General features: G+C 38.2%; 2 protein-coding genes across 12 annotated transcripts in view; one reads left to right on the top strand and one right to left on the bottom strand.

Annotated features, from left to right (window-relative positions):
- The window catches only part of CEP290 (centrosomal protein 290), a 56,200-nt gene extending 40,185 nt beyond the window's left edge, over window positions 1-16,015 (top strand). For 4 of the 10 annotated variants that reach the window (XM_068400761.1, XM_068400759.1, XM_068400762.1 and 1 more), the window contains 15 exons: window positions 175-291; window positions 1,892-2,037; window positions 2,930-3,085; window positions 3,713-3,836; window positions 4,394-5,023; window positions 6,057-6,191; window positions 6,464-6,550; window positions 8,152-8,316; window positions 8,658-8,780; window positions 9,101-9,261; window positions 12,203-12,344; window positions 14,028-14,101; window positions 14,252-14,355; window positions 15,216-15,322; window positions 15,612-16,015. In XM_068400761.1, coding sequence (XP_068256862.1) covers window positions 175-291; window positions 1,892-2,037; window positions 2,930-3,085; window positions 3,713-3,836; window positions 4,394-5,023; window positions 6,057-6,191; window positions 6,464-6,550; window positions 8,152-8,316; window positions 8,658-8,780; window positions 9,101-9,261; window positions 12,203-12,344; window positions 14,028-14,101; window positions 14,252-14,355; window positions 15,216-15,322; window positions 15,612-15,800 — 2,460 coding nt within the window. In that variant the 3' untranslated portion in view covers window positions 15,801-16,015. Of the gene's footprint in view, window positions 1-174; window positions 292-1,891; window positions 2,038-2,929; window positions 3,086-3,712; window positions 3,837-4,393; window positions 5,024-6,056; window positions 6,192-6,463; window positions 6,551-8,151; window positions 8,317-8,657; window positions 8,781-9,100; window positions 9,262-10,609; window positions 10,785-12,202; window positions 12,345-14,027; window positions 14,102-14,251; window positions 14,356-15,215; window positions 15,323-15,611 lie in introns of those variants that run through there. The other 6 variants (XM_068400760.1, XM_068400758.1, XM_068400764.1 and 3 more) reach the window with 6 other exon arrangements.
- On the bottom strand, window positions 15,841-24,227 carry RLIG1 (RNA 5'-phosphate and 3'-OH ligase 1). Of its 2 annotated transcripts, none has more exons than XM_068400774.1 (7): window positions 24,101-24,227; window positions 21,951-22,068; window positions 21,375-21,470; window positions 19,352-19,468; window positions 18,775-18,969; window positions 17,887-18,056; window positions 15,841-17,311 (listed from the first exon to the last, which is right to left on the bottom strand). In XM_068400774.1, the coding sequence occupies exons 1-7, from the start codon at window positions 24,188-24,190 to the stop codon at window positions 17,123-17,125; spliced, it is 975 nt and encodes a 324-aa protein (XP_068256875.1). In that variant the 5' UTR covers window positions 24,191-24,227; the 3' UTR covers window positions 15,841-17,122. The 2 variants fall into 2 exon arrangements, with proteins under 2 accessions (XP_068256875.1, XP_068256876.1); XM_068400775.1 differs by having other exon boundaries at window positions 24,137-24,215.
- Window positions 24,228-24,885: the final 658 nt, after the last annotated feature.

Here is a 24,885-nt window from a genome sequence, read left to right as displayed (position 1 = left end):
GAATGCAAAGTTACATTCCAATACTTTAATAATTAAAAGATAATTTTAAAAAGATCATTTAGGTTGTAAACTAATTGTACCAATTGGAATTAAAGTCCTTATTTTTTTAGTGGAGAAAAAGACTTAGGTAGTGGTCATTAAACTTTAAGTTTGTAAAAGTTTGTTATTTTTCAGAGCAAAGCTGATGAACAAAATCTGATAGATGCACTTCAGAAAAAAAATAAAAAGTTGGAAAGTGAACTTGAGAAGAAGTGTGAAGAAACAGAAAAAAAAAGTGTAAGAGATGACAAGGTATGTGATCTTTAGATCGTGGCTTTGAAAGACATCATCAGCCTAGATTTAGGCAGTTCAGCTCTCCCTATTGCCTCTAAAAAAAAACCCAACAAACCAACCAAACTTGATCAGAAGAAAAGCAGTTCCATGACTGTAACTTCTTCATGTTTCCCATGCTCTTTGTTACTACTCTTGTTGCTTAGTACTGGTACATTAATGTTTTCCTGCACTTTTTGTAGAATTAAAGATCTATTAAAAGTCTTGGAAAACTAAGATTTTAGAGGTAGCAGTGAAATTCATTACATAAGTGTTGTCAAATGTGCATTTGCGAAATCAATGCAATGATAAAGACATGAAGTACTTAGAAGCAAAAGTGCGAATGCTAAAAGGGATGATGTCTGTGTAAGTGATTATTCTTCACAATAGTGATCTCCACGTACAAGAGGTTCTGAGCGATTGGAGATGAATTCATTTTACCAGTTGTTTTGTTTGGTTTTTTGCTTGTTATTTTACTACTTCAGTAACTAATTAGTGGCTTGTCATAGTAATCATAAAGTATACTGGAATATTATTATAGCATGCTTGTATAATGACATTCATACTATTTATGATATTAAATATTATTCCAGGACTGCACTTATGCTTCCAGTTAATTTGAGACTTCTTAAATACCTTATTGCTTAGTGTCTAGAGATATTTTTCTCAAACTTGTTTTTTTCTTTTTCCAAAATTCTGCTTTCTGTTTGTCCCTTAGTAGCAGTAACTGTTTAGAATGAAGACAGAAAAGAAAGTACAGAGGCTAAGTGGAGAAGGGAAAGTCCAATCAAAAAACCCCAAAAGTGCTTACAGGAATATTGACTGTGATTTTTCAGTAGCCATTTGTGATCACATAGGTACAGATTTTAACTGATGTAACTTTAAGTAGAGATTCCATTTCTCATAGGAAAAAAACAAACTAAAATGACCAATTGTACAGCTGTGCAGCAGGGGCATATAAACTCCTGGTGAGCTGCAGAAGACAGATCTGCTGTAAATTGGCATAGAATCACAGAATGCTAGGGATTGGAAGGGACCTCGAAAGATCATCTAGTCCAATCCCCCTGCCGGAGCAGGATTACCTAGACCATATCACACAGGAACGCGTCCAGGCGGGTTTTGAATGTCTCCAGAGAAGGAGACTCCACAACCTCTCTGAGCAGCCTGTTCCAGTGTTCAGTTACGCTCACTGTAAAGAAGTTCTTCCTCAACACTTCTTTTTCTTTCATCTGTCTTCTTTACTAACATGTAATTCAAAGTAAAAGGATACATTGCACCAGCACCTCTAATTTCATAAAATGCATCACTCCTTTTTTTATAAAATGAATATTAACAGCTAAGGAAGAATTTGGTAATAGGATTAAACTGCATCAGCTTTATACACCAGTCACTACAGCATACTTCAGGTATCCATCTGGGCCTGCTATTTACCTTATGGTAAATAATAGATGCCTGCTATGGCTTCATGTTTTAAATTGATGAATGATGAATATATCATTCTTGGTTTTCTGACGTGTTTGCTTATTTTGCTTTAAGAAAAAAATTCAAAAAGAAATACAGAATTTGTTTATGTGCTTCACAGACCTCCAAGGACGAAATAATTAGATGGGAAGAAGGCAAAAAATGGCAAATCAGAATGGAAGGATTGCGGAACAAACTAAGGGAAAAGGAAAAAGAAGCAGACGCTTTAGCCAAACAGCTGAATACTCTGAAGGAAATTTATACCAAGTGAGTTGGTTTTAATAGATTCAGCTACAAAATGATGACATAAGGGAAATCTAAATATGTTTGCTACGTAATAATTACAACAGTTTGTTATGTTTATAAGATGGAAGTCTAGAATTTGACATTGCTATTAAGGTTAAAAGGATTAGTTAATTTTCAAGCAGCAGGTTGCTCCTCTAGTATCCTTTCCCTTGTAGAAGCCAACCACCTTTATTAGAAGAAACTGCCTCTGAATAAAACTAATTTAAGTCCCTTATTATGTTTCTTGTATATAGCATTCTGTTATTCCCATGAAACAATAACAGCTTTATGAAGACAGGCTCTTTCTCACCCCTTTGTTATTTAATCAGATTGCTAGGATTGGATACTGTGCTACTGTTATATGTAGTGCTACTGCAGTACTGATGGTTCTAGGATTATTAGATGGAAGCCCTTTAAGAAAAACACACGTGCAAACCGTCTGCAAATGTTATGTTTACTTCAGTGCAGAAATGGCAGGGTTTTACTGATAAAAGATGCAGAAGAGAAAGGAAACTGTGGTGGTGATAATCGCTGTTGGTAGATGATGGTTTGAAACTGCTTCAAAATGGCATTTATTCTTAGCAAGTCTTGCATGAATTTCACATAAAACACAGGCAAGACCAGCAAGTGGTTTATGACATGCATGATACTGACTTAATGTTCATTGTTATTTCCAGGTTTAGTTTTTGGTTTTGGGGTTTTTTCTTTGGTAAAGCTGTACTGTCTATGAGGTAACTTCATTAAACAGCAAAGGGGGTGTCATTCAGTGAGCAAATAAATTGCAAGTGTGGATTCTTTAAGACAGCAAATATTTTCTCCTAAAGAAAGCAAGTTAGCAAATAAAGTTTTAATGTAAATTTACTGGATGTTGCAGGACTGAAAAAGAGAAAATTGCTCTACAGAAGAAACTGAAAACTACTGGTGTCACTGTTGACCGTGTTGTTGGAGTAAGAGCCTCAGAGACTGAAAAAGAACTGGAAGAACTAAGAAAACGGAATCTAGATTTAGAAAATGAAGTTGCTCACATGAGGTGAGAGGCATTTTAAAAGAGTTTATAAAAACTAAAAAAGTCTAAATGAGAAAAAAAAATCTGTGGAAAGAGATAGATAGTCTCTATTAGACCAACTGATTCAATAAGAAAAAAAACAGATGGGAATTTCAAAAATCCTTTGAGTCTGTGACGAGCAAACTTAAAGCTACTTGGGAGCAATTGTGCATGTTCAGAGAATATACAGCATTGGTTCATTATTCTAAAAAGCTAAATAATATGAAAAACATCTGGCTCCTATTGTGTAAAATTATAATTACAATTTAGAGTTGGTGAAAGTTACTGGAACTGCTAAGTTGCAGTTAGGGAGTATATTCTTAATCAGTGTATCCACTATCACAGTAGATAGTGTACCTGAGTAATAGAAGCTGTACACATCTCCAAAGAGCAGATTCCTTTTGCCAAAGTAAGTACGTTTGATTCATAGGGATTAGTTGAAATAGTTTATATGGCTACTCTAAATCAAAACATTGATTTAGAATAACTAGCCCGGTAATATTAGCAAATCCAGTCTAGTAATCTAGAAGTTCATTTTTTTTTACCTTAATGGATGTTTTTCTGCATTAATAGCCATTTGTTTGTTTTGGCTTGATTCATTTCTTGATTTAGAACACAGCAAGCACTCCCACGAGATTCTGTTGTAGAAGAATTACATTTCAAAAATCAATACCTCCAGGAAAAGCTTCATGCATTGCAGAGACAATGTTCAAGAGAGACATACTCTAGACCCTTGGTAAGTTAATAATGTAACTGTATTACGTAGAGGAATCTCACCTATTTAACAAAAATATTTGTTATCCATTTGGTATTTGTGTCATTTAGCTGATTTTATTTGAAATTATGGTATTCTAGGACAGGATATGAAATACTCAGCTTTTAGTGTTTTTAGAAAACACAACGAAACAAACACCCAAAAACCAAAACTTACAGTTTCTGTGTTCTACAGATAGAAGATGAAATATTCAGCATCCTAGCATATGTGAAGAAATAAGGGATATGTATTTTTAAATGTGTGAGTCCACAACTGAGAGACTACTTTTATATTTCATATTGATTGAAAATTTGGGATACACAGAATCTGGGGAAATACTGAGCTGCATTTCAGTTGCATTAAGTGTTGTGTTTTGATTTTTATGAGGTTCATATATATTGCAAACACTGCATTATTAGGTTATCTTAATCTTTCAAGAAGTAGATTTAACAGTACATTCTAGGTTTCTTTATTTTCTGTTTTGTTTTACTGTCTTCTGCTTTTCTTTCATGCTTCATTCTATCTTCAACTTGAATCAGAGTACATGTGACCAAACTGAACTGACCAAGTCTATTCCTATCAGTATCAGTAAACAAAAGTATTTGAATTCCCTTCAAAAGAAGTCTATTTCAAATAGGGATGAAATCAAACATCAGACTAATCATAGAATTACTGATGGCAATGAAATAGGTGAAGAAGCAGACATGCAAACATGTATCATGCATAATGAAGGACATGAAGCTACTGCGGATGCAAACACAGAAGTGTCTCCTGAACAGCATCCGGAAGATAGTGAGAAATGCAAGGACACAGATATTTCCAAAAATACAGCTGAAGCTGATGAAGAGAACTGCAGTGAAAAGGAAGAAAATATAACCCAACCTGAAAATGGAAAACTTAATGAGGAATTTGAAAAAGAGGAGAGGAAGCAAGAAATACTCAAGCAATCAAATGTTGATGAAGAAAGTGTAGAAGAGCCTTATACTGACAGAATGAGCTGCAATCGCTCTGATTCAGGGGAACCTTCTAATCAAGCTAATGACTATGAAGCAGAAGAAATAAATGTGAATAATGAAATGAATCAGCACATTGCAGAGGATAAACATGAAACTTACCAAAGTGGTACAGAGAGGGTTGAAACAACCCCAGATTTTTGTGAAATGCCTGAGGTTTGATACTGTAGCAGTCCTTTAGCATTTCTTCTGTATAAATGATGTAGAAATAGAACAGTTTGATCTTGATAATGCAGTCGTTTCCTATGCATAGTCTGCAGGGATATTGAAGTAGTCACCAAATGGTCCATAAAGCAAACCTTATACTTTCATGGTAGGCATGCATGTCAGCTCACAAGTAAGCTACACTCAATTCTAAAATTTTGATCCAGAAAGTTTACAAATAATCACAATGATACATGCAGCTAATTGATGACCTTCATTCTTTAAGAGACTTATTATGTGTTTAAGAAAAAAATACTCTTTATTGAAGCAAATACTTTATTCTTATCATTATTAGCAATGAATTAATGGCTCGTATGGTTAATTCCATAATTACATAAGTAAAAGCTGCCGATTATTGTATCATCAAAAGGTTTTACTCTTTACTAGTCAGGCATAATAATTTGCCATATCCTTATGACTGGAATTGGCAATATAAGGCATGCAAAGCACTCTTTATGTAATAGAAATTACTAGTCTCCATGGATAAAGACTTAAGATTGGAGGAACTAACAGACTAAGAACTAGAGTTATATACGACTCTTCCTGACTTGCTCAGTAACCTAATTGACTTCAGTGAAATTCCTTATGCCATGTGTACTATTTAATAAACATATCAGAATATGTCCTTAAAATTAGATGCTGTGCCCAGGTACAGTGTCACAGCTTACTACACTCAGTAGCTTTTTTGTCTTTTAGACTTTTGAGATTTATTTCTACCCAGTAGTTTGAGTTAATTTTGGTTTGACAGAATTTTTTACTGGTTTATACTGATTTGTAAACTTCCCTTAAAGGTTAAGCAGGTTTAGAAAATGTAAGAGAAGGAGTTAAAGTCAGAGCAGATTAGCTCAAAACTGGTGATACAACTGTCATCTATTCTGTTTCTGTGAAAAATACTAATTCTCTGTTACTCTTTAACAGCTACAGCTGATAGAATGAATAGTGTCATTACCACTTAATAATTTTTTTTCCCCTCCATTTTCTCAAGACATCAGGGATAGGATCAGATGATCAATATCGAAGAGAACAAGAGGTTTTAAAGGAAAATTTAAGATTGTCATCTGAAAATGTTGAGCTAAGATTCCAGCTAGAGCAGGCCAAAAAAGATTTGCCAAGACTGAAGGTAACATCTTTTTACCTTTAGTCCCTTTTACACTGACACAAGTTAGGGAATTGCTTAAAAAGAAATTAATATATTTTCTGTACATACTTTTAAGTTTTTCATGTTTTTATGGAAGATGAGAAGGCTGAATGGCTGGTAGAAATGATGAAAAATGTCATTGCAATGGGAAATTGCTTTTTCTTCACATTTTTCAAAGTAAACCAACTGTAATTTTGTTACTGTTCACCTCAATTTGAAATCTAAATAAGTTTCTTGTTACTTTGGTTTTTTAGGACCAAGTAGGTGACTTAAAAGAAATGTGTGAGCTTCTCAAAAAAGAGAAAGCAGATGTTGAACGAAAGCTGGGCAGCATTAGAGGGGTGAGTATTGTAACAGCATTTTTCATTATAATTAAATTAAACTGAAATATGAAAAAAGTTATATTTTATTAAAGCTAAATTACGAATTATATGAAAAAATTATCTTCATGTACTTACGTAAATGAATAATACAGTTACAGCTTGATGATTTAAAAGATAGGATTTTGATTTGATGTAGATGTTAGAAAGAGTAAGTTATTTTTAGTGAAGTTTTTTGTTTGTTGTACTATGCAAGATGACACAGTTCAATTTTACCCTAGCTACTGTCAGCTATTTTAATAGAGCAATATTTCAGAAGTTACAGGAAAAAAAGGCTTCAGCACTGCCCAGTATCTTTCTTACCACTAACTTGTCAAATGATTTGTGTGACCTTTTAAAGGAAGCTGATATAATAAAAGGTCTTAAGTGCCTTTGTAGCTCTTTCAATATACAAGGAGAATGGGTCCTACTTCTGGGTATGGGAAAAATGGTGTATTTCCCATTCTTTTACTTGTACCTTGCATGGACGGCTTGTGTATGTGCCCATCTCTTACACAGTGGTAGTTTTTGTATAAGGAAATTGAGTTTATAAAACTCTTTCATGCAAAGGTTCTGAGGTGACAGCAAATTCTGAATCTTCCTCCCTTTTAAAGCACCAAGATTTGACAGAGGTTTTTCTTTAACTCTGCTGTGTACCAACACGAACATCTTAATCCCTCCAGTTATTTTAAAGAAGAAAGAATAAATAATTTTTACTTCCAAAACTTGATCACTATATAGGGTTATGTAGGGCTCTAGGGAGTAAAATCTTCCCCATTTTCCACTGTACTGTGCTCCTTACCGCTGTAGAAAGAAAAGCAGGTACTTCATGGGCCCAGAACTAGAAACAGCAGCATCTTTACATTATTATTGCTGAGGAAAACAGTCGCTACAAAGATGATGAGAAAATAAATGCATTTGAACACCCTTTAACATCTTTTCTACCTCATAATGAACATAGTGAAAGAAGAAAAATGGAGAAATCACAAGCTTTTTTCCCCATATTTATTTATTTATTTGTTTATTTATCACTCTGCAAGGGGAATATATGCCTTGGGAAAGGCAGAAGATTTACTCATGCTTTAAGATGTAGTTCTTCTGTCATTTTAATCCAGCAGAAGTATGGTTGCTAAAAAGGGCCCCCCTTTTCCTCCCTCAAGCTCCCAGCCATTCTTTTTTATTGTTTTTTCCCCTCAGACAGTATTAGCATTCAAGCAATTGCATGGTCTGTTGGATCAGAAAATTGCTCTACAAGAAAAGCTAAAAAAAAATAGTAGTACTTTGATTTATTTTCCTGTTGTTTCAGTTTAGTTCATAAACTACAGCAGATTTTGAGACTAACTGCAGCTTTCTTGGGTAACACAGAAAATGAAGGAGCAAATATGTTGACTTTGGGGGTGAATATATCTTTTTGGGGAGCTAAGTGTGCAAGAAACTTTAAGGTTCAAGTCACATCAAAATATAACATCTTTTTAATAAGTATAAATTACGATGGGAAAATAAGCGATAAAGTAAGATTTGGAGTATCTCAAAATGTTAAGATGAACTGTTTACTTTTACTTTTTGTTTTTCCCTCTCTGTAGGCTGGTAGAAGTGGAAAGACAGTCCCAGAACTGGAAAAAACAATTGGTTTGATGAAAAAGGTTGTAGAGAGAGTCCAAAGAGAAAATGAATATCTGAAAAAAGCTCCAGCTGTGGTTTCTAATGAGAAATTACTTGGTCTTGAACAGGAAAATGAAAGGCTAAAGGTACTGATTTATCTCCAATAACTATATTTAGATAGCATTTATATGCAAGTTAGTAGGAAACTGGAGCAGCAAGCCTGTTGTTGACATTGATTGGCACGAAAGTGTTTTAAAAATATCAAACATGAAACGTGTAGAATACAAAAGCAAAACTTCATTTTAGCATAACATACTACATGATTTGTGTAAAGGTACTGTGTACCTTAACGATATATATAAATATGTGATGAAATGTTATGTTCACTGTGCTAGGTAGCTGTAACTATGCTGTGCTTTAAAAATGGAAATCTGAAATTTTCTACTAAGCAATATATATGTGTTTTAATAAACTGTGTGATATTTAGTCTGAAATGGAAAAAATGAAACTTCATCTGGGGGGCCAGCTGAGTGTGCGTTATGAATCTCAAACCAAAGGAATGGAAAAAGTTATTACTGAAAATGAGAGGCTGCGTAAAGAACTGAAAAAGGTATGATCATTGTAATGCATCCCTTTATTCCAATTAGTTACTGGTTGTGACAAGTATCTTTTTTTTTTTTTAAATGGTTGATATGGAATGGGCACTTTCTAATCACCTATATTGCTATGACAGAATTTTTAATTACATATGGAGAGGAGACATACAAGGGGCAGCCCAAGACAGAATTTGGAAGTTGTAGTGCCAGTGATCTCTGCTGCACTGTTTTGCTCTTAAATCAGCACGGACCCTATCTCGCCATCACTTTAGATAATCCTGTGCTTCCTGTGAGGTTAAGTATTCCATAAACCTTTGTTTTTATTGAACAATAGGAAGCTGACTGTGGAGAGAAGCTACGAACAGCGAAGAATAACTTGGAGATATTAAATGAGAAGTTAACTGTACAGCTGGAGGAAACCATTAAGAGGCTAAATTTGGCTGAGAGCCAATTTGACAGAGCTGACAACAAAAGCTGCAGGTTTGTTGTAACAAGGTAGGAATTGAGAATGAAGCAAGATAAACACAAGTGTTAATTCCTCTTTAAATATTAGCAAACAAATTAATTAATTTTCATAATTTTTCTTTCCTCTTTTGAAGATAGTTTTATGTTATATGTATTTCATTTGCTGATTCTATGCTAGTATGTAGAATCAGTATAAAGGTCTCTGATATGAATCCAGCAGAGATCTAGTGTCCTTAAGCACTGGCCTTGTTAGCTGCTTCTGTACAGTAGCCAGTTACTTACCTCCCTTCTTCGGATCAGCTGTACGCTTCTGGATAGTTCTGGTAAGGGAAGTATTTTGTGTTCGTTGCTGCTTAAATGTATTGTATTTGTGCTTTGTGGAATAATGTCAGCATTTTTGCTGAACATAAAAAGTATTTCAGTACCTTACCACATGGATGACAATCTGAAACAAAAACTGGAAGCCAGCAACCTGCATTTTCCAGCTTGGCTGCATTTGAATGTACATGTAACTAAGTGAATGTGCAGAGGTTGTTAGAAAACCCACTGGGATTTCTATATTCCTTGGGACACATAGGCATAGCTAAAGATCCTTCATGTGTGTTCTGAAGGCCCTGAAAGCTGATTCCAGTCAGCCAGTTGATTCTGTTTTCTGTAGAAGAAGGGAGAAAAACTCCGAGACTAGCACTGGATTATCTTTTCTATTATATAAAATGAAGTGTGGGGATTGCTATTTATAGATTTTTAGATAAAACTCCGAATTTGAAATCGGCATCAAAAATAATTTTTGGTTTGGTAATAATAGTAAATGTCTACAACTCTTTACCAGTAAGTTATCTGAAAGTTACCTGTCAGTTGTTTTAAAATTGAGGTATCACTTGCATCATTCAATGTGGAACAAACTGAACAGTTTTATGACACCAATTTCTGCTTTGCAACTTAGGCATACATTTTTAATTTATCTATCTGTACTTCTGCAATTAGTTCGATGCTTTTTCTATGACAACCTACTTATACAGGCTGAAGATCTTTACAGCCTGAACAACTTTTAAGTGCATTCATTTCTTTGCTAGAAGCAAGCTGTTTAGTTTTGCGTTTTGTGGTTTGCTTACAGAAACGATTTTGGCAGTCACCCTCAAAACCACTGTCAGTCCAAAAAGCATTACTATATTACACCCATTTTCAATAATGAGCTACGCACAAAGATGCTAGTTATATGTCACACTAGCATGTTTAATAATGAACAGATTGATATAGAATATGAAGTTTGATATAAGATACATTCACGTGAAAAATGCCTGTGATTCATCAAAGTGGACGAGGAAGAATTTTACCCCTCTTCAGGCAGGAGTTTTTAATTGGGTATCATCTCTTGTAGTGCCGTATCTGAGAAAAGGACAAGAAAATGAAACAATGTGTATGCTATTAAGAGAAATAAACAGCCTGTGTCTTGTATAAGGATGGAAGAGAGCAAATGGTTGGGAAGAAATACTTAGTCCTGGATGACCTCAGGATGAACTAAGATGATGCGTTGCAGAAGTACTCTTTAATGGTTGAAAACAGAGGTGGAAGGTATCTACAAAAACAACCTCTGACAGCAACCTTACTACGGCAGAAAATCAGCTGGACAGGAGAGAGACTTGTCTGATTCCATCTTGGGTCAATCACTGTTGAACAATCTATCTCCCAATGTCTGAGATGTTATTCACTTCCCAGTTTTGCACTCCCACAGGAGCCCTTGGGGCAGTTCCAGTGCTTCTCTGATCTATTGCTGAGCTCATATCACTTCACTGAGACTTCAAAAAGCCATTCCTTTTTTTAACCTTCCCTCTCGCTGTGTAGTGAGGTAAAATGTCTCTATGCAAGATCAGATGACAGCCATATTTAGCATAGGGAAGGCAGGCAACACTGGCTGCCAGACACAGGAGGAGGAGGACAGGAACATGCAGTGAAGGTGGTAGGCCCGTAACAGCTAGCTTATCGGCTCAGTACTTTCAATATAGTTTTTCTTTTAGTTCTTCACCTCTTTGAAAAACATCTCTACTTAGTTCTGTTTAGTTGATATAGATAGGTAGTTGTGTATAGATAGATATAAAATACATGGTTGTGCTTAATTGTACTTGCCAACTGGTGTGAATAAAAACTTTTATTTGCACTTACTTTAACATGATTTTAAACTACGTGAGTAACATTTAAGACATTACTAACCTAGAGGAGCTCATTGGGCACTTTAACATGCCATCCACCTCACCAGCACATCTTCCAAAGCACGTACATGGTAATAGAAAGTGTTTGATAGGGCAAAGGTGTCATCCAAGTGATCCTTGGGAAGGCTCTTTGTCAGGTAGCAAGATGTTGGAGATTGTACTGCTGTCCCACTTCAGATGGGGAGACTGGACTACATGATCTCCAGAGGTACCTTCCAACCAACATTTCAATGATTGTACAAAAGCCTTTTTGTAGCCATGCATGGCTCAAAGCAAAATGGAATCCTCCTCAGACTGCTGTTACTCCAGGGTAAACATAATTTCTTGTAGACCATTTTTGCCCTTCATTTTCCATAAATTATTAAATCAAAAGAAAAATACTGTCAAAGGTATGATACTGAAGTAAGACCTGACCAACATCTACACTGCATCAATAAGAGACGTGTATGTTTTTAGCAGGAGGTAGTTTGGGGTTTATGTGCAATACCATCAAAAGATTCCATTTGCCCTTAAAGTGTAGACACAAAGTAAGATCCACAAAGGTGTAAGATTTGGAAAAGTCTTTATTCTAAGATTAAAAATGTATTTTTCATTATGCTTCTTTCAGCTCACTTATAAGACCAGTGATTATTTCAAGGCCAATGCCCCAAACGTATTTTAGGGTGTATTTTATGGCATTTAATCTCCTAAAGATATTTTAATCTCTATTTCTGCAAAAGTATTAGCTTTTAATCTTATCTTTTTCTAAATAAAAATACTACCAGGATGCACGAAACTAAGATGAAGGAAATGGAAATGGATATTGCTAAAAAAACCCAAAATATTACTGACCTTAAACGGCTGCTTCAGGAAGCAACAGAACGTGAACACAATGCTGATAAAAACTTACAAGATCTAAAAGAACAAGTGAGTAAAATTTAGCCAGATGACTCTGAGAATAGACTGCTTAATATTAATTAATTTCTTTTTAATGTCTATATTGGCAGTGTAAATTTTTTTCTCTAATCCATCCTTTTACAGGTTTTTTCAGTCCTAGTTGCTGTAATTGCACATTTACATATTTTAGCCAATTTACCACATATTATCAATATACATTCTTGACTTGCAGTCTTAGGGGAAAATTAATTTTTTTCTATTGTGTTCTTCTGTATGTTTTTTTTATTATAGTATCATTGATCCCATGAAAGCCTGTAAGTACAGATGCTTCAAATTGTGTAAAAATATTTCTAGCTTGTTCCACAGAGTGAGTTTGCTGCAGGGGCTTCCCTCTTCCTTCCAGGTCTTTTTTAGGGGATTGACTTTGCCATCCTGAAGGGGATCTTTGTGCCTATTTCCAATATGGCCTCTTACATGCAGTCCCTAATAGGTCTTACAAATATTATTTCACACATGGAAGAGCTGATGAATTTTAAACTCAGGTACTGTGAAAAGTTATATCAAATTTTGGCCTTTAAGTACTCCAGAGATGTAGCCCTAGGACTATCCACCTAGATTAGCTTCCGTCTTCTCATTTTTTAAATATGTGCATGGTTCTCTTCCCCAGACATCTTGTACTGGCCATTCTCAGTGTAAGGTATCAAATACATAACTTTCAATATAGGAAGTAACATATCTTATGTAAGCAAGTAAATGTGTTCAATAAACAGAACTTGGAATTGAGTCCTATAAAACAATTATTTGGTTAATTTTTGCTTGTCTTACCTTTTCTAAAGTCAGCATTATTAACATGAAGTGTATACCAGCAGCAAAACTAACACAGAGATAAAATTGTTTTATTATGTGATATTACTCTGGAGCACCACACTTTCCAGTTTCTTTCATGGCTCAAATACTGATGAAGGGATGTGGTCAAGGTAAACTACATTTCAAAGAAATAGAGATCGATTGTGCAAAAAAACAAATCCTTACCATTTTAGGTAGTAATAGAACAAAAGCCTATCATTAACAGTAGCCTTTTGAGAGTTCATAAATTGTCACTGCATTCAAAAACTGTATAGTCTCATATTTAAAACACTTAATTTTTTTGCTCCTGCATCTTCTACTGAAAGGCAGTTCTAGAGGCTAACCCCCTCTCTAGTCAGGGACCTATTTCAACTTACAAGTGCAGGTCATTTCTAGTCAACATACACTCATTTGGGTTTCATTGCAAAATCACAGGCTTTTCATATTATGTTTAAAAAGGAACCTGGACAACTAGGTATGCAAATAAATACATCAGTAGTATTTTTAAAGCACTTAAATGATTTAGGCATATCACTTTCTTAAGCATATGTATAAATTATGATAATATAGCTATGTGTCTAACTTTCTTTGTATATCTTAACTTTTGAATACTTTTTTCTTCACCCTTCATGAAATATGTAGCAATGATCTATATTAACTTTAAAAAGGCTGTAGATAATTAGCTTTGTGGAAACTGTCAGTAGATGAACGCTTGGGTTTTTTCTCTGTGATAACCTAGTACTTGGTTACATCCTTAGTAGTATTTTCATTCATTTTTTAATCCTGTATCAAAGAGAACTCCATCTGAACTGCATTATCCATGGATACTGTTTTCAAAAGTAAAACTTTCTTAATTTTTCTTTTAAGATTGAGCTTCTCAAACACTTTCCTGAAGGTACAAGGACGGAGCAAAGCCTCATCAGGGAGCTTCAGCTTTTAAGGTAATGTACTTTTAAATAACTAAATAAATACCTCAGCCAATACATCTGAAAGAAGAATGATCAGAAAATGGCCACTGCAATTTTTAGTTACATACTTTATATTCTAAAATATTTTAATAATTTTTAAAAAGTATTCTTTTTATCTTCCAGATTAACTAATAATCGATTAGAGAAAGAAAAAGCAGAACTAGCTCACCAGGTGGAGGATTATAAGCACCACGTACACACATATACAAGTGACGGTCCTGCAGCTGGTAATCATTTTCAATACCTAAAATAAAGATCTTCCTGTATTTTAGGCCTAAAACTGTTGTTACTTAGTATGTGTGTGCAAAATTATAATAAATCTACAAAATTATAATAAATCTAATTAATTATATTAATGCCAGAGTAGTGTAAAGTGGAACAGACTTAAGGTCTGGGATTTTTGAGTACTTAAACAAGCTTTTTATAGGGAAGTGTTAGTAAAAAATCTCTGTAATTAATTATCTTGAACAAGAGGCTGTAATCTTTGTAACATTTCCCTTTCCAAGAAGATGTGTAATTCATGCCACTATTTGCTTTATAAACCTCAAAAGACTGCTTGTAAGATGTCAGTCATTCGTTGAAACCCTCTTGCCTACCCCTTTTGCCTCGGGTTACAAGCTGCCAGAGAACGAGTGTTTATTTCCAGATACCAGCTCTGTGAATGATTTAAGACTTAGCAGGCATCAGTCCTGTGGGAAAAGCAGAGCACTATAGAGCAGCACATTGCCATATGACTGGGGGGAAAAAATAAAAGTTAACCCTCTTGAAATTATGGATATCATTAACAAGATCCCTATACTACATTATTTCAAAGTTTCCTGCATTTAATGCAGAGAAACTGTACATGTCATATTTCTCAGAAGTGTGCTAATACACTGGCCATTAGAATATTGCATTCAATCACAGGAACTAGACACCACCACCTAATTTGTACAAGAACTAAAGAAAAGCCCAGATGACTTGAATTTTTGGTGGTTCATTTAACTGTTTCAGCCTTCAGGAGATACAGAATTACTGTAACAAGATTATTCATGTCACTGATTTTCATTACCTTAAATTTTGTAACAAATTATCATTATTTTTGCAGGACATAATGAAATTGAAGAGAAGGATAAAAATGACAAGTTAATGACAGAAGTAGCTGACCTCCAGACACAGCTGAAAGCCTCAGAGTTGGAAAACCAGCAATTAAAGGTGAGTTGCAAGGATCATCCTAGGCAAGATAAGGAGCAAAATTATGGTTAGCTAGAAAGAGCTGTTTAATATCTAAACTAATATTTAATGACAAAGCCAATTTCTGAACATTATGTTTATGAAGCCTGTTTTGTTGTTAGTGAATGTGCTGTTCACGGTTAGATTTTTGTGTCCCTAGAGAACATGCTTATTCTCTCATCATTCAGCTTCTTAAGGCAAAAAAAGCTGCTGTTGACATGTGTTTCCTCAGTTCTGAATAAAGGTGGTACTCCTTCATTCTTTTTAACAGGAAGAAACAAAAAAGCTGAGAAGAGAACTAGAAAACTTCAACCCTTCTTTTTTTGAAGAAATTGAGGATCTGAAATATAACTACAATGAAGAAGTAAAAAAAAATATTATCTTAGAAGAGAGATTAAAGCAGCTTTCTGAAGAGTTTGGCATTCAGGTGGATAGTCCAGGCAATGTTTCTGTTGATTAGGCTTATGTTTAGTATCCTCAGTATTGACACAGAAAATAAATTCCAGGGCAGCAACGTAATACTGATTTATTTGTGTGGAATCTTGGAATGATACAAGTCTATTAAAGTTACAATAGTTTGGCACGTACCTAAGAATGCAGAATTGGATTAATCAACAGATTATGGTCAGTATTTATATACACCGGTCAAAATAAAAGTGAGTTTCACCTCTTCCAGCTCCTTTGCAATATTGTATTTTAATTCAGAATAGTAATTTGTGTAATACACAGGTAAGTATGCTAAGTTCCAGATCGATAAGAATATGTAATTTGTTCTTGCTGTCTCGTGCTATCATACTTCTTCAACTATGGACTCAGGGTCAGTGTGCTGTTCTTACATCCCTGGTTATTTTTACCTCAATTTTAGAAAATCCAAGAACAACGAATTGAAAATAAAGTTATAGTACTTCAGCCAAACTAATGGTATTTTTGTAGATAAATGATTTTTCATTTTGTATATTTTACATAGCTGGATGTATACTTTTATAACACAGATAAAATAAAGCCAATTCAAATGATCATGCAGTCTCAGCTTTATTATTTATATGCCATCTTACTTAATATGCCCTTGATGACGATTCCTAATTGAGATGCAGTCTGAAAATGGGTGTTATTAAGCCACGTCATGTCTCTCTCTAATTACTAAGGATCTCCAAAATAGAACTAGTATACTTTCTATTATTTACTCTTTTTGTCCCAAAATAGTGGAAGTACCTGTAGGATATAGCTTAATGAGGTTTTCAAGTAATAGCATAATGTTGCAGCTTACCAGTTAAATAATACAGTGAAAAGTTTTGCCCCAAAAGAAATTGTTACAACTTTAAAAAAAAAATATCAAATTTCAGGACTAATCCTGGTCCCACCTGAAATATGTCCTTTACTGTTAAGAAACAACTAGATCCTAAACCTGAATCCTACATATAACAATTTCATAATAATTATAGAAGTGCAACCTATGGAACCTTTACAGTTGATTGCATTCATTAGCTAAGCTACTAGGACCAGACAGTGTTAAGACAAGATACTTCTTACACTTAATTTATAACAGTTTCCAGAAATGGATTCAAAGTTAAGGATTTTATAGAACTGAAAATAAACATGCTGAAAGCTAAGTCTCTGCTCTGGATGTCAGATCTCTCGTTATACAAAATTAGTCATTTAGGAAAAACTTAAAATCGTACAGTACCTAGGCTGCTGCCTAAACTAGATTATTTGTAGAGAGTTCTGTGGTAGACACAAGTATAGAGGAATGCAGCACATAAGACAATTAGAAGAGAAATCATTTCAAAGATCAAACTTGATATCTTTGAGTCTGTCAAATCTTTGACCATCCAAGTTTGAAAAATGGTGAAACAAACTCTCTGGTTCAAAGTCATGGTCATATTTAGTTCTATTGAAAGAAATTACAACAGGCTGAGAATTCAGGTATGTCTCTGCAAGTGGCCAGCATAAACCGAGATGATGGCGATGGAGCTAAAATGGAAAGAAATAAGATCAGTTTAGAGATTTTGATACAGTAGCCCAACAGTTCCCAACCTGGGAATGTGGGTGTGTGTGCTTCAATTCTAAGATCCTCTGCATTAGGGCACTTATAACCATTAATCAGTTATCTGAATAACACGAGTAACAACGAAGCACAAAAGGCAAACCAGAACCAAGGTGTCCTCCACAGCTTCAGAAATAATATAAACTTGCTAATTAATCAAAAATCACATTCTTATTAACAATACTTGTTCTACAAGTCAACAAGAGAATTTTTTAAGTAAAAGAATTAATCTTTAAAATGTTGAGTGATTCCTGTATAGAGGCAAGAAAATTTTATGTTCTCAATTACTTTAAGTTATTAGCATAATGTAGATAATGAAAAAGTTTCATATGTGGTCATTGTAGTAATTCACTGTCTTGACTAATTCTACCGTCACCTGGTTTGCTACGAGAACATTTACCACTAAAGAATTTGGAAGACAAGACAAAAAGTGAATACCTCACAATGCTTCACATATTATGAATTATTATAGTGCTTTCCACATGTCCTTCTATATATTTACCTTGATTAAAGACCCATCATGGCAGTGCCACACAATTCCTTCAACTTTACCCTCACTGCAGCCTTCAAACCAAGACAGGATGTCATTTTGCTTCAAAGCAGGTGGGTTCGTTATTTCAAATGCTCCATGTGGTACAAGAAGATGAACAGGCTGCTTCTTGCTTCCTAATCCTATGTTAAAAGAAACAAAAATCTTCCTGCTAGTTACGTGTGATAACTTAAGATTCTCCTCACTTTTGTTATTACGGCTATCTTAAAAGCACTCTATAAAGGTGGACTTCTATTAGATACTACAACATTGTCCCACCTTGGAGAGAACAGTTAAATATACTTTTAAGTATCAAATGTAGCTGTCTCCTTCTCATGTAACTTTTTATTTAGATAAAATAAACATGACATAGAGATTTATACAGTTGTCTGCTTTGTCCTTGTGGCCACCAATAAAGCTACTAGCTACATTCTTCATGCTTCAGATCATGATCTATAGCACAAACGTCTTAGTTCCTGAAAATCTGGCCTATTTTCTTATGAATATGGATTAATACTTAAGCCAGGCCGTTAACAAATGCATTGCCTCTTCACTGACTCTTCAACATAAATCTTCATCTAAGAACACAGCTATTAGAATTTTTTTGTTGCAGTTCCTTTACATTCTGAGAAAATGCTTAGATCAGGTACTACTATTTTTCCTATCCATCCTTGCAAGTTATCCTAACGGCAAAGCTCAGAGGTTAGAACTCACTTGTGCTCATACCTAATTGGTTTTTTGTTATAAGGCTTTTAAACGCAGAAGCCACAACCAAAATATAGCTTAAATTACATATATAGCTTTCACTCAAAACCATCACTAAATAAAAAAAGTATTTAAGAACAGACCATACCAACTTACCATATGGATTTGCATTAATATTAGTCCCAATGAGCTCCAATGTTTGTTCTAAAATTTCTGATAATGGCACCGGACTGACTTCCAGAAGCCCTGGGTCAGCGTGGTGTTTCAATACCAGCGCTATTTCAGCCTCATAATTTACAACAGATGAATGCCAGCAATACTGCTTACTATTTTTCTCCACAGGCACCCAACCTATGAGAAAACATTGCATTTTACTAAAGTAAATATCTGAAGTTATCATATGTGTACTAGAACTGTACATGCATTTAAAAAAAACGACAGTTAACTAAAACCAGAAAGAGAAACAAGAAAAACGATGTCGTATCTCAGAGAAATGTCAGAGGAATGCAAATGTGACACCTATGCCTTCAGCTGAAGCCCTGTAAGCCTGTACAGAAAACTGCAATTATTTTCAGTGTGTCAGAAGACCAAAGCCTTTCTGGATAGCGAATGAATGACGCTTCAGTTGTTTTCTGAACATGTTAACTACTACTTTTAATTCTGGAACTAATTCTAATTCACTTCAAGAATGGATCCACTCCCCCCCATTTTACCTGTGCTGCATCATAGGTACCTGGCATATGTCCGTTTTCATCAGGCAAAGGATTGCCGTTAGAGAATTCTATGTCCTTTGCTGGAATCCAGGTATCTGGAACAGGCTTGAAATCCTCTTCAACATTCCAAACAAATTCTAGATGTATAAATGTGACAGTTTTTGGCAAACTCTTAGCCAATTTTATGTTTTGATCGTCTTTCAATGCAAGTATTAAAATACCATTGATCTAAACCTTGTTTTACAGACAGTAGTCCCAGTTACTTTGTACAAGCACCAACATCTGGCACACTCAAGCAGTCTACAATTAAGAGGGTTTAAAGAAGCATAGTAGCCTTTAAGTAGTTTAACAGTTCAAAACTAACTAAGGTTAAAAAATAGCTACCTAAAGAGCCAACACAATATTTAAACTAGAGCAAGAGAAGTAGAATAGAATAGATTATTTCAGTTGAAAGGGACCTACAACGATCACCTAGTCCAACTGCCTGACCACTTCAGGGCTGACCAAAAGTTAAAGCATGTTATTAAGGGCATTGTTCAAATGCCTCTTAAACACTGACTGGTTTGGGGCATCGACCACCTCTCTAGGAAACCTGTTCCAGTGTTTGACCACTCTCTTGGTAAAGAAATGCTTCCTCACTTCCAGTCTAAACCTCCCCTGGCACAGCTCTGAACCATTCCTATGCATCCTATCACTGGATACCCAGGAGGAGAGATCAGCACCTCCCTCTCCACTTCCCCTCCTCAGGAAGCTGTAGAGAGCCATGAGGTCGCCCCTCAGCCTCCTTTTCTCCAAACTAGACAAACCCACAGTCCTTAGCCACTCCTCAGAGGACATTCCTTCCACCCTTCTTAAATTGTGGGGCCCAGAACTGGACACAGTACTCAAGTGAGGCTGCACCAATGCTGAATACAGTGGAATAGTCACCTCTTTTGACCAGCTGGTCGTGATGTGTTCGATGCACCCCAGGATGCGGTTTGCCCTCTGGGCTGCCAGGGCACACAGCTGGCTTATACAGAGCCTGCTGTTGAGCAGCACCCCCAGATCCCCTTCTGCAGGGCTGCTCTCCAGCCACTCCTCTCCCGATTTATACTTGTGCCCGGTGTTACTCCATCCCAGGTGCAGAATCCAGCATTCGGACTTGTTAAATTTCATCCCATTAATCATTGCCCAATGCTGCAATCTATCTAGATCCCTCTGCAAGGCCTCTTGTCCCTCAAGAGAGTCAACAGCACCTCCCAGTTTGGTATCATCAGCAAACTTGCTAATGGTACATTCAACTCCTGCGTCCAGATCATTGATAAATGTATTGAACAGAACTGACCCTAGAATTGAACCCTGAGGAACCCTGCTGGTGACTGGTCGCCAGCCAGATGTAGCCCCATTCACTACAACCGTTTGAGCTCTGCCCTTGAGCCAGTTCTTCAGCCAGCACACCACGAACCCACTCATCCCACAGCTGAACAACTTGTCCAGAAGGATGCTGTGAGGGACAGTATCCAGAAAAACTACATCCACTGCCTTCCCTTCATCCAGTAGGCAGGTGACCTTACCACAGAAGGAAATCAAATTAGTTAAACAGGTCTCTCCCTTTGTGAACCCATGTTGACTGTGCCCGATGATTGCATTATTCTTGAAATGCCATTCAACAGTACGCAGTATAATCTTCATAATTTTTCCAGAAACTGAGGTTAGACTAAGAGGTCTATAGTTTCCTGGATCTTCCCTCACACCCTTTTTGTAGGTTGCAATAACAATGGCTAGCTTCCAGAGAGTGGGCACCTCCCCAGACTCCCAACGCCTTTGGCAGATGATCGAGAGGGGTCCTGCCATAACATCTGCTAGCTCCTTCAGTACTCCGGGATGAATCCCATCAGGCCCCATGGACTTGTGAACATTCAGCTCATACAGCTGGTGCCTTAAGTTAAGAGTGACATAAAAAAACTGGAGCAGGATCACTGACATTTCCTGTGTTAGGCTAGAGGTGTTTTTCCAACTGGATAACCTACATTGCCAAAAAGAAAGAAAGAAATCTTCACTAACCTTTGTAATCTTCCAATGAATACAAGAATTGTTTAAACCTTTTTTCGGCTTGTTTGTTGGGTTTTCGATCCAGTCTGGCCCATAGATAGGGTTGCCCTAAAGTTTCCAGAGGGATAAAACCAGCAGTTTACTGAGATAACCATACCCTGCAGAGTACTGACATCAACTACATAAAAGGCAAGATATGAATTCTCATTTGCCACTAGAGAAATTTTATATCCAAAACTACCATTTACATTCATAAATTAATTACTGTAGATGAATCTAAAAATCTCCTTGGAGAATCTTGCCTAGTTTAATACACAGTTTCCTTACAATTTAGATAAAGTCAAGAACCCCAGTGACACAATGAACCACACTCTTCTCATTGCCTCCCAACCTCCACACTTCTTTTAATCCTCCCCAACGAACTTAGACACCCTGTTATTATATAAATTCTAGTATACAAGGAAGATTTACTAATAAGAAATTTTCACAACGGCTGTAGTCCAACAGATCATACAATAAAAATGAACACCAAGTAAAACAAGGCTTCTGGTCAGCATGAGAAATCTGCGCATGGATTTTCCTTATTACCTTTGTGGGTAGTTACATAACAGCAGGTTCCGTCCACCTTTTCAGTAGGAATTGCATTGTATATATCTGCCTCTAACGCCTTTCCAGTGATCGTTTCAGTTGCCAAAACTTTAAATGGCTGAAAAGAAGACAGGTATTTTAAACCCTCATCATGCCTCTGGTACTGCCTTGTTCTCTTATGGATTCTTGCTCCTTACAGCTGGCCTCTAGAAGTCCAGTATTACACACTATACTGCTGATTTCTAATACTATCGAAATGCGCACTTGTTTCTTCAAGACAGGAATGTTTGGAAGATGCTCTACGACAAAAGAACAAGGCAATCTCTTTGCAAACTCTCTCCCTCTTCTCCATTCCTGATTAGTATTTAGAGATGACTTTGCCTTCCACTTTACATAGTCCATATAAACTAGAAGGGTTCCAGTCCAACGCTGCTACATTTTGAGATGTTCCTTCCTGTATGATGATGGCAACAGAAATTCAGCAGCACTAGCTGCTCCAAGCTTGCAGTTTGGAGCTGAAAGGCAATAGCACCACCTTAGTGCAATGCACAGACCAGTGGAACGCAAGGTGGCAAAAGCATCCTGGTGTTAAATACTTAGTACCAGTGCTGTCAACTAAACACTTTTCTGATTAAAAAAAGCAAAGAAAGCAGTGGTCCGAAAGTCAGAAACAAATATCCAGCCACAACTAGTCCCAAGTTTCTAGGAGGCCTTCTATAGCTAGGGCTTCTGTAACAGTTTCACTGCAAACCTGTCATCAGTTGTGTTTGGATTCAAGCATTTCCCTGTAGAATCACCACCCCTCTCTCCTCTCTCCTCAGTCAGTTTTGACTTGGAAGCTGCTCACTCTCTCTTTCTGCTTGCAAAACACAAAGTGAGTCCTTGTCTTGCAAAACTCTCGAAACAAAATTCGGAATTCCTAACATGAGAACCTTCTACATGGTTTTGTTACATGCCATGGCTGTTTCATATTTTAGTAATCAGATTTCTAACCACAACATACAGCAGAGATGAAGATTTTATGAAGATTACATGAAAAAGAAAAATTTTCAGGGTAGTGAGACAACATTCCTGTTGGTTTCCCCACCACTACCCCGCTTCTTCCACAACAGTCATAACCCCCTGGATTATCCGTGCTTGCACTCTGAAAAACGAAAAAACCCAGTGTACACCCCTTCCAATCTTAATCCCCTGTCGGCTTTTTCTATATGAAGGAACAACAATGTAGGGAGGTACCCTTACATCACCATTATCTAGATGGTGTTGGTACTCAGAGTTGAACAATTAAGTTACTGACGTTTTGGCAATCATTTCAGCTCTTCCATCCAGAAGTGAAACACCAACGGGACAAAGTCACTCCGATGGACTCAAGCTCACTATGCAGCTGACACACAGCAGCAGGTGCTGCTACAAAAATCGGGACACACAAGCTGCAGGTCTACAGCTGGGCAGGTGAATGCCACCCCAATCTCTCACGACACTGCCTTTTACATTTCGGGAAGAAATAACTTTGGTTGGGCTCCATTACTTTCCCCTTGGTAAGTATTCCACATCTTACAGCCTCAAATGGCTTCTCCTGTCGTAAGCTGGATACTCCTTCAATCACACGCACAAAAAATAGAGAAAAAAAAACACCACCCAAAAAGAGAGACAAGCTTAGTTGTTCGCCACAGGGCTCACGGGCGGGGACGGCAGGATGGCTTTACACGAGCTCCCAGGGCGGTCACGTTGGAGTGGCCTCAGTCCGTGCCATCACTGTTCCCCACACTTCGAAAAAGCAAACACGACATCAGGGTGAGCTCCTGGATGCGCCTGGCAGGAGAAGAGTAGCCCAGAGCTGAAACGGCTCCGAGCGACCTTTCCTCCCCGCATTGCAGGGGAGCCCTATGCACGCCGCTACCGTGCATTTCGCCCCACAGCTGCAGCGAAGCCTCTCGCCACTCGGCCCTCCCCGTCCCCGCACCCGGGCCGGGCCGGGCGGCTCTCACACGGTCGACGCTGCTGCCTGTGCCCCCCGTTCCGCCCCGCTGTGCGGCGCCGCTACCGGCGGCCCAACGACTGCCCCTGCGCGCGGCCCCGGCGCCGGCCCCGCCACGGAGACTGCGGCCCCGCCTGCCTCCCGCCCGCCTGGCCCGCGCCGCCCCGGACACCTGGCGCTCCCGCTTGGCCGACGGCTCCTCCTTCACCTCGGTCACGAAGAGACACGGCACCTTCCGCTGCACCGCGCCCCACCGCCTCATGGCCCCAACCCCCGCTCCCGCCGCCGGCCCCGGCCCGGGCCCGGGCCCCGCCCCCGCCAGAGCCAGAGCCGCGTCTGCACCGCCCCGCGTCCGCGGTGCGCGACGGGAAATGGAGTCCGGCACCTCCCACCCGCCAGGAGCCCCTCGGCGCGCCCATGAGCCGGGGACGGCAGGGCGGGGCGGGGCGGGGCGGGGCGCGGTCCCCGGTCGGCAGCAGCCCTCAGCGAGGCGGTGGTTCCGCCGCTTTGGGCCGACCGGCCCGGCCCGGCCGCGGGCCTGAGGTGGCTCCGCTTTCCCCAGCGGTGGCTCCCGCCGGGGCAGCGCCGCCCCGCCCCGCCCCCCCTACGCTCAGCGCCGGGCTGACGCGGCCGCGTGGTGGCCCGCTGCCGCGCCGCGACGGTGCCCGGTGGCGGTGCCGGGCGGCCTGTCCTCGGGCGGTCTGTTCTGCTTTCCAGGGCGCCCCTGGGCCGCGGATGCCCCGTCCCCAAGGTGTGGGCACCTCTGTGCCGCCTGGTGTTGTCCGGGCTCTCGGCCTCGGTGTGCGGCCTTTGAGCCTGTGCTGGGGTGACCCCGGCTGGACGCCAGGTGCCCACGAAGCCGCTCTGTCACTGCCGTCCTCAGCTGTGCAGGGCAGAGGAAATGCGACCAAAGGCTCGTGGGTCGAGATGAGGCCGGGGAGAGACCGCTCACCCATT

The sequence above is a fragment of the Nyctibius grandis genome, chromosome 5 (genome assembly GCF_013368605.1).
Source record: "Nyctibius grandis isolate bNycGra1 chromosome 5, bNycGra1.pri, whole genome shotgun sequence".
NCBI classification, from domain to species: Eukaryota; Metazoa; Chordata; class Aves; order Nyctibiiformes; family Nyctibiidae; genus Nyctibius; species Nyctibius grandis.
Note: the sequence above shows the minus strand (reverse complement) of the source record. Positions and strands in the feature narration are given on the sequence as shown.

Bases quoted from the DNA above. Each gene is read 5' to 3' on its own strand.
- RLIG1 (XM_068400774.1), bottom strand. From the start codon at position 24,190: ATGAGGCGGTGGGGCGCGGTGCAGCGGAAGGTGCCGTGTCTCTTCGTG. The intron at 22,069-24,100 runs GTGTCCGGGGCG...TCTTCTTTTCAG, and splicing joins CGGCCAAGCGGGAGCGCCAG to CCATTTAAAGTTTTGGCAAC. The intron at 21,471-21,950 runs GTAATAAGGAAA...TGGAAACTTTAG, and splicing joins TTATGTAACTACCCACAAAG to GGCAACCCTATCTATGGGCC.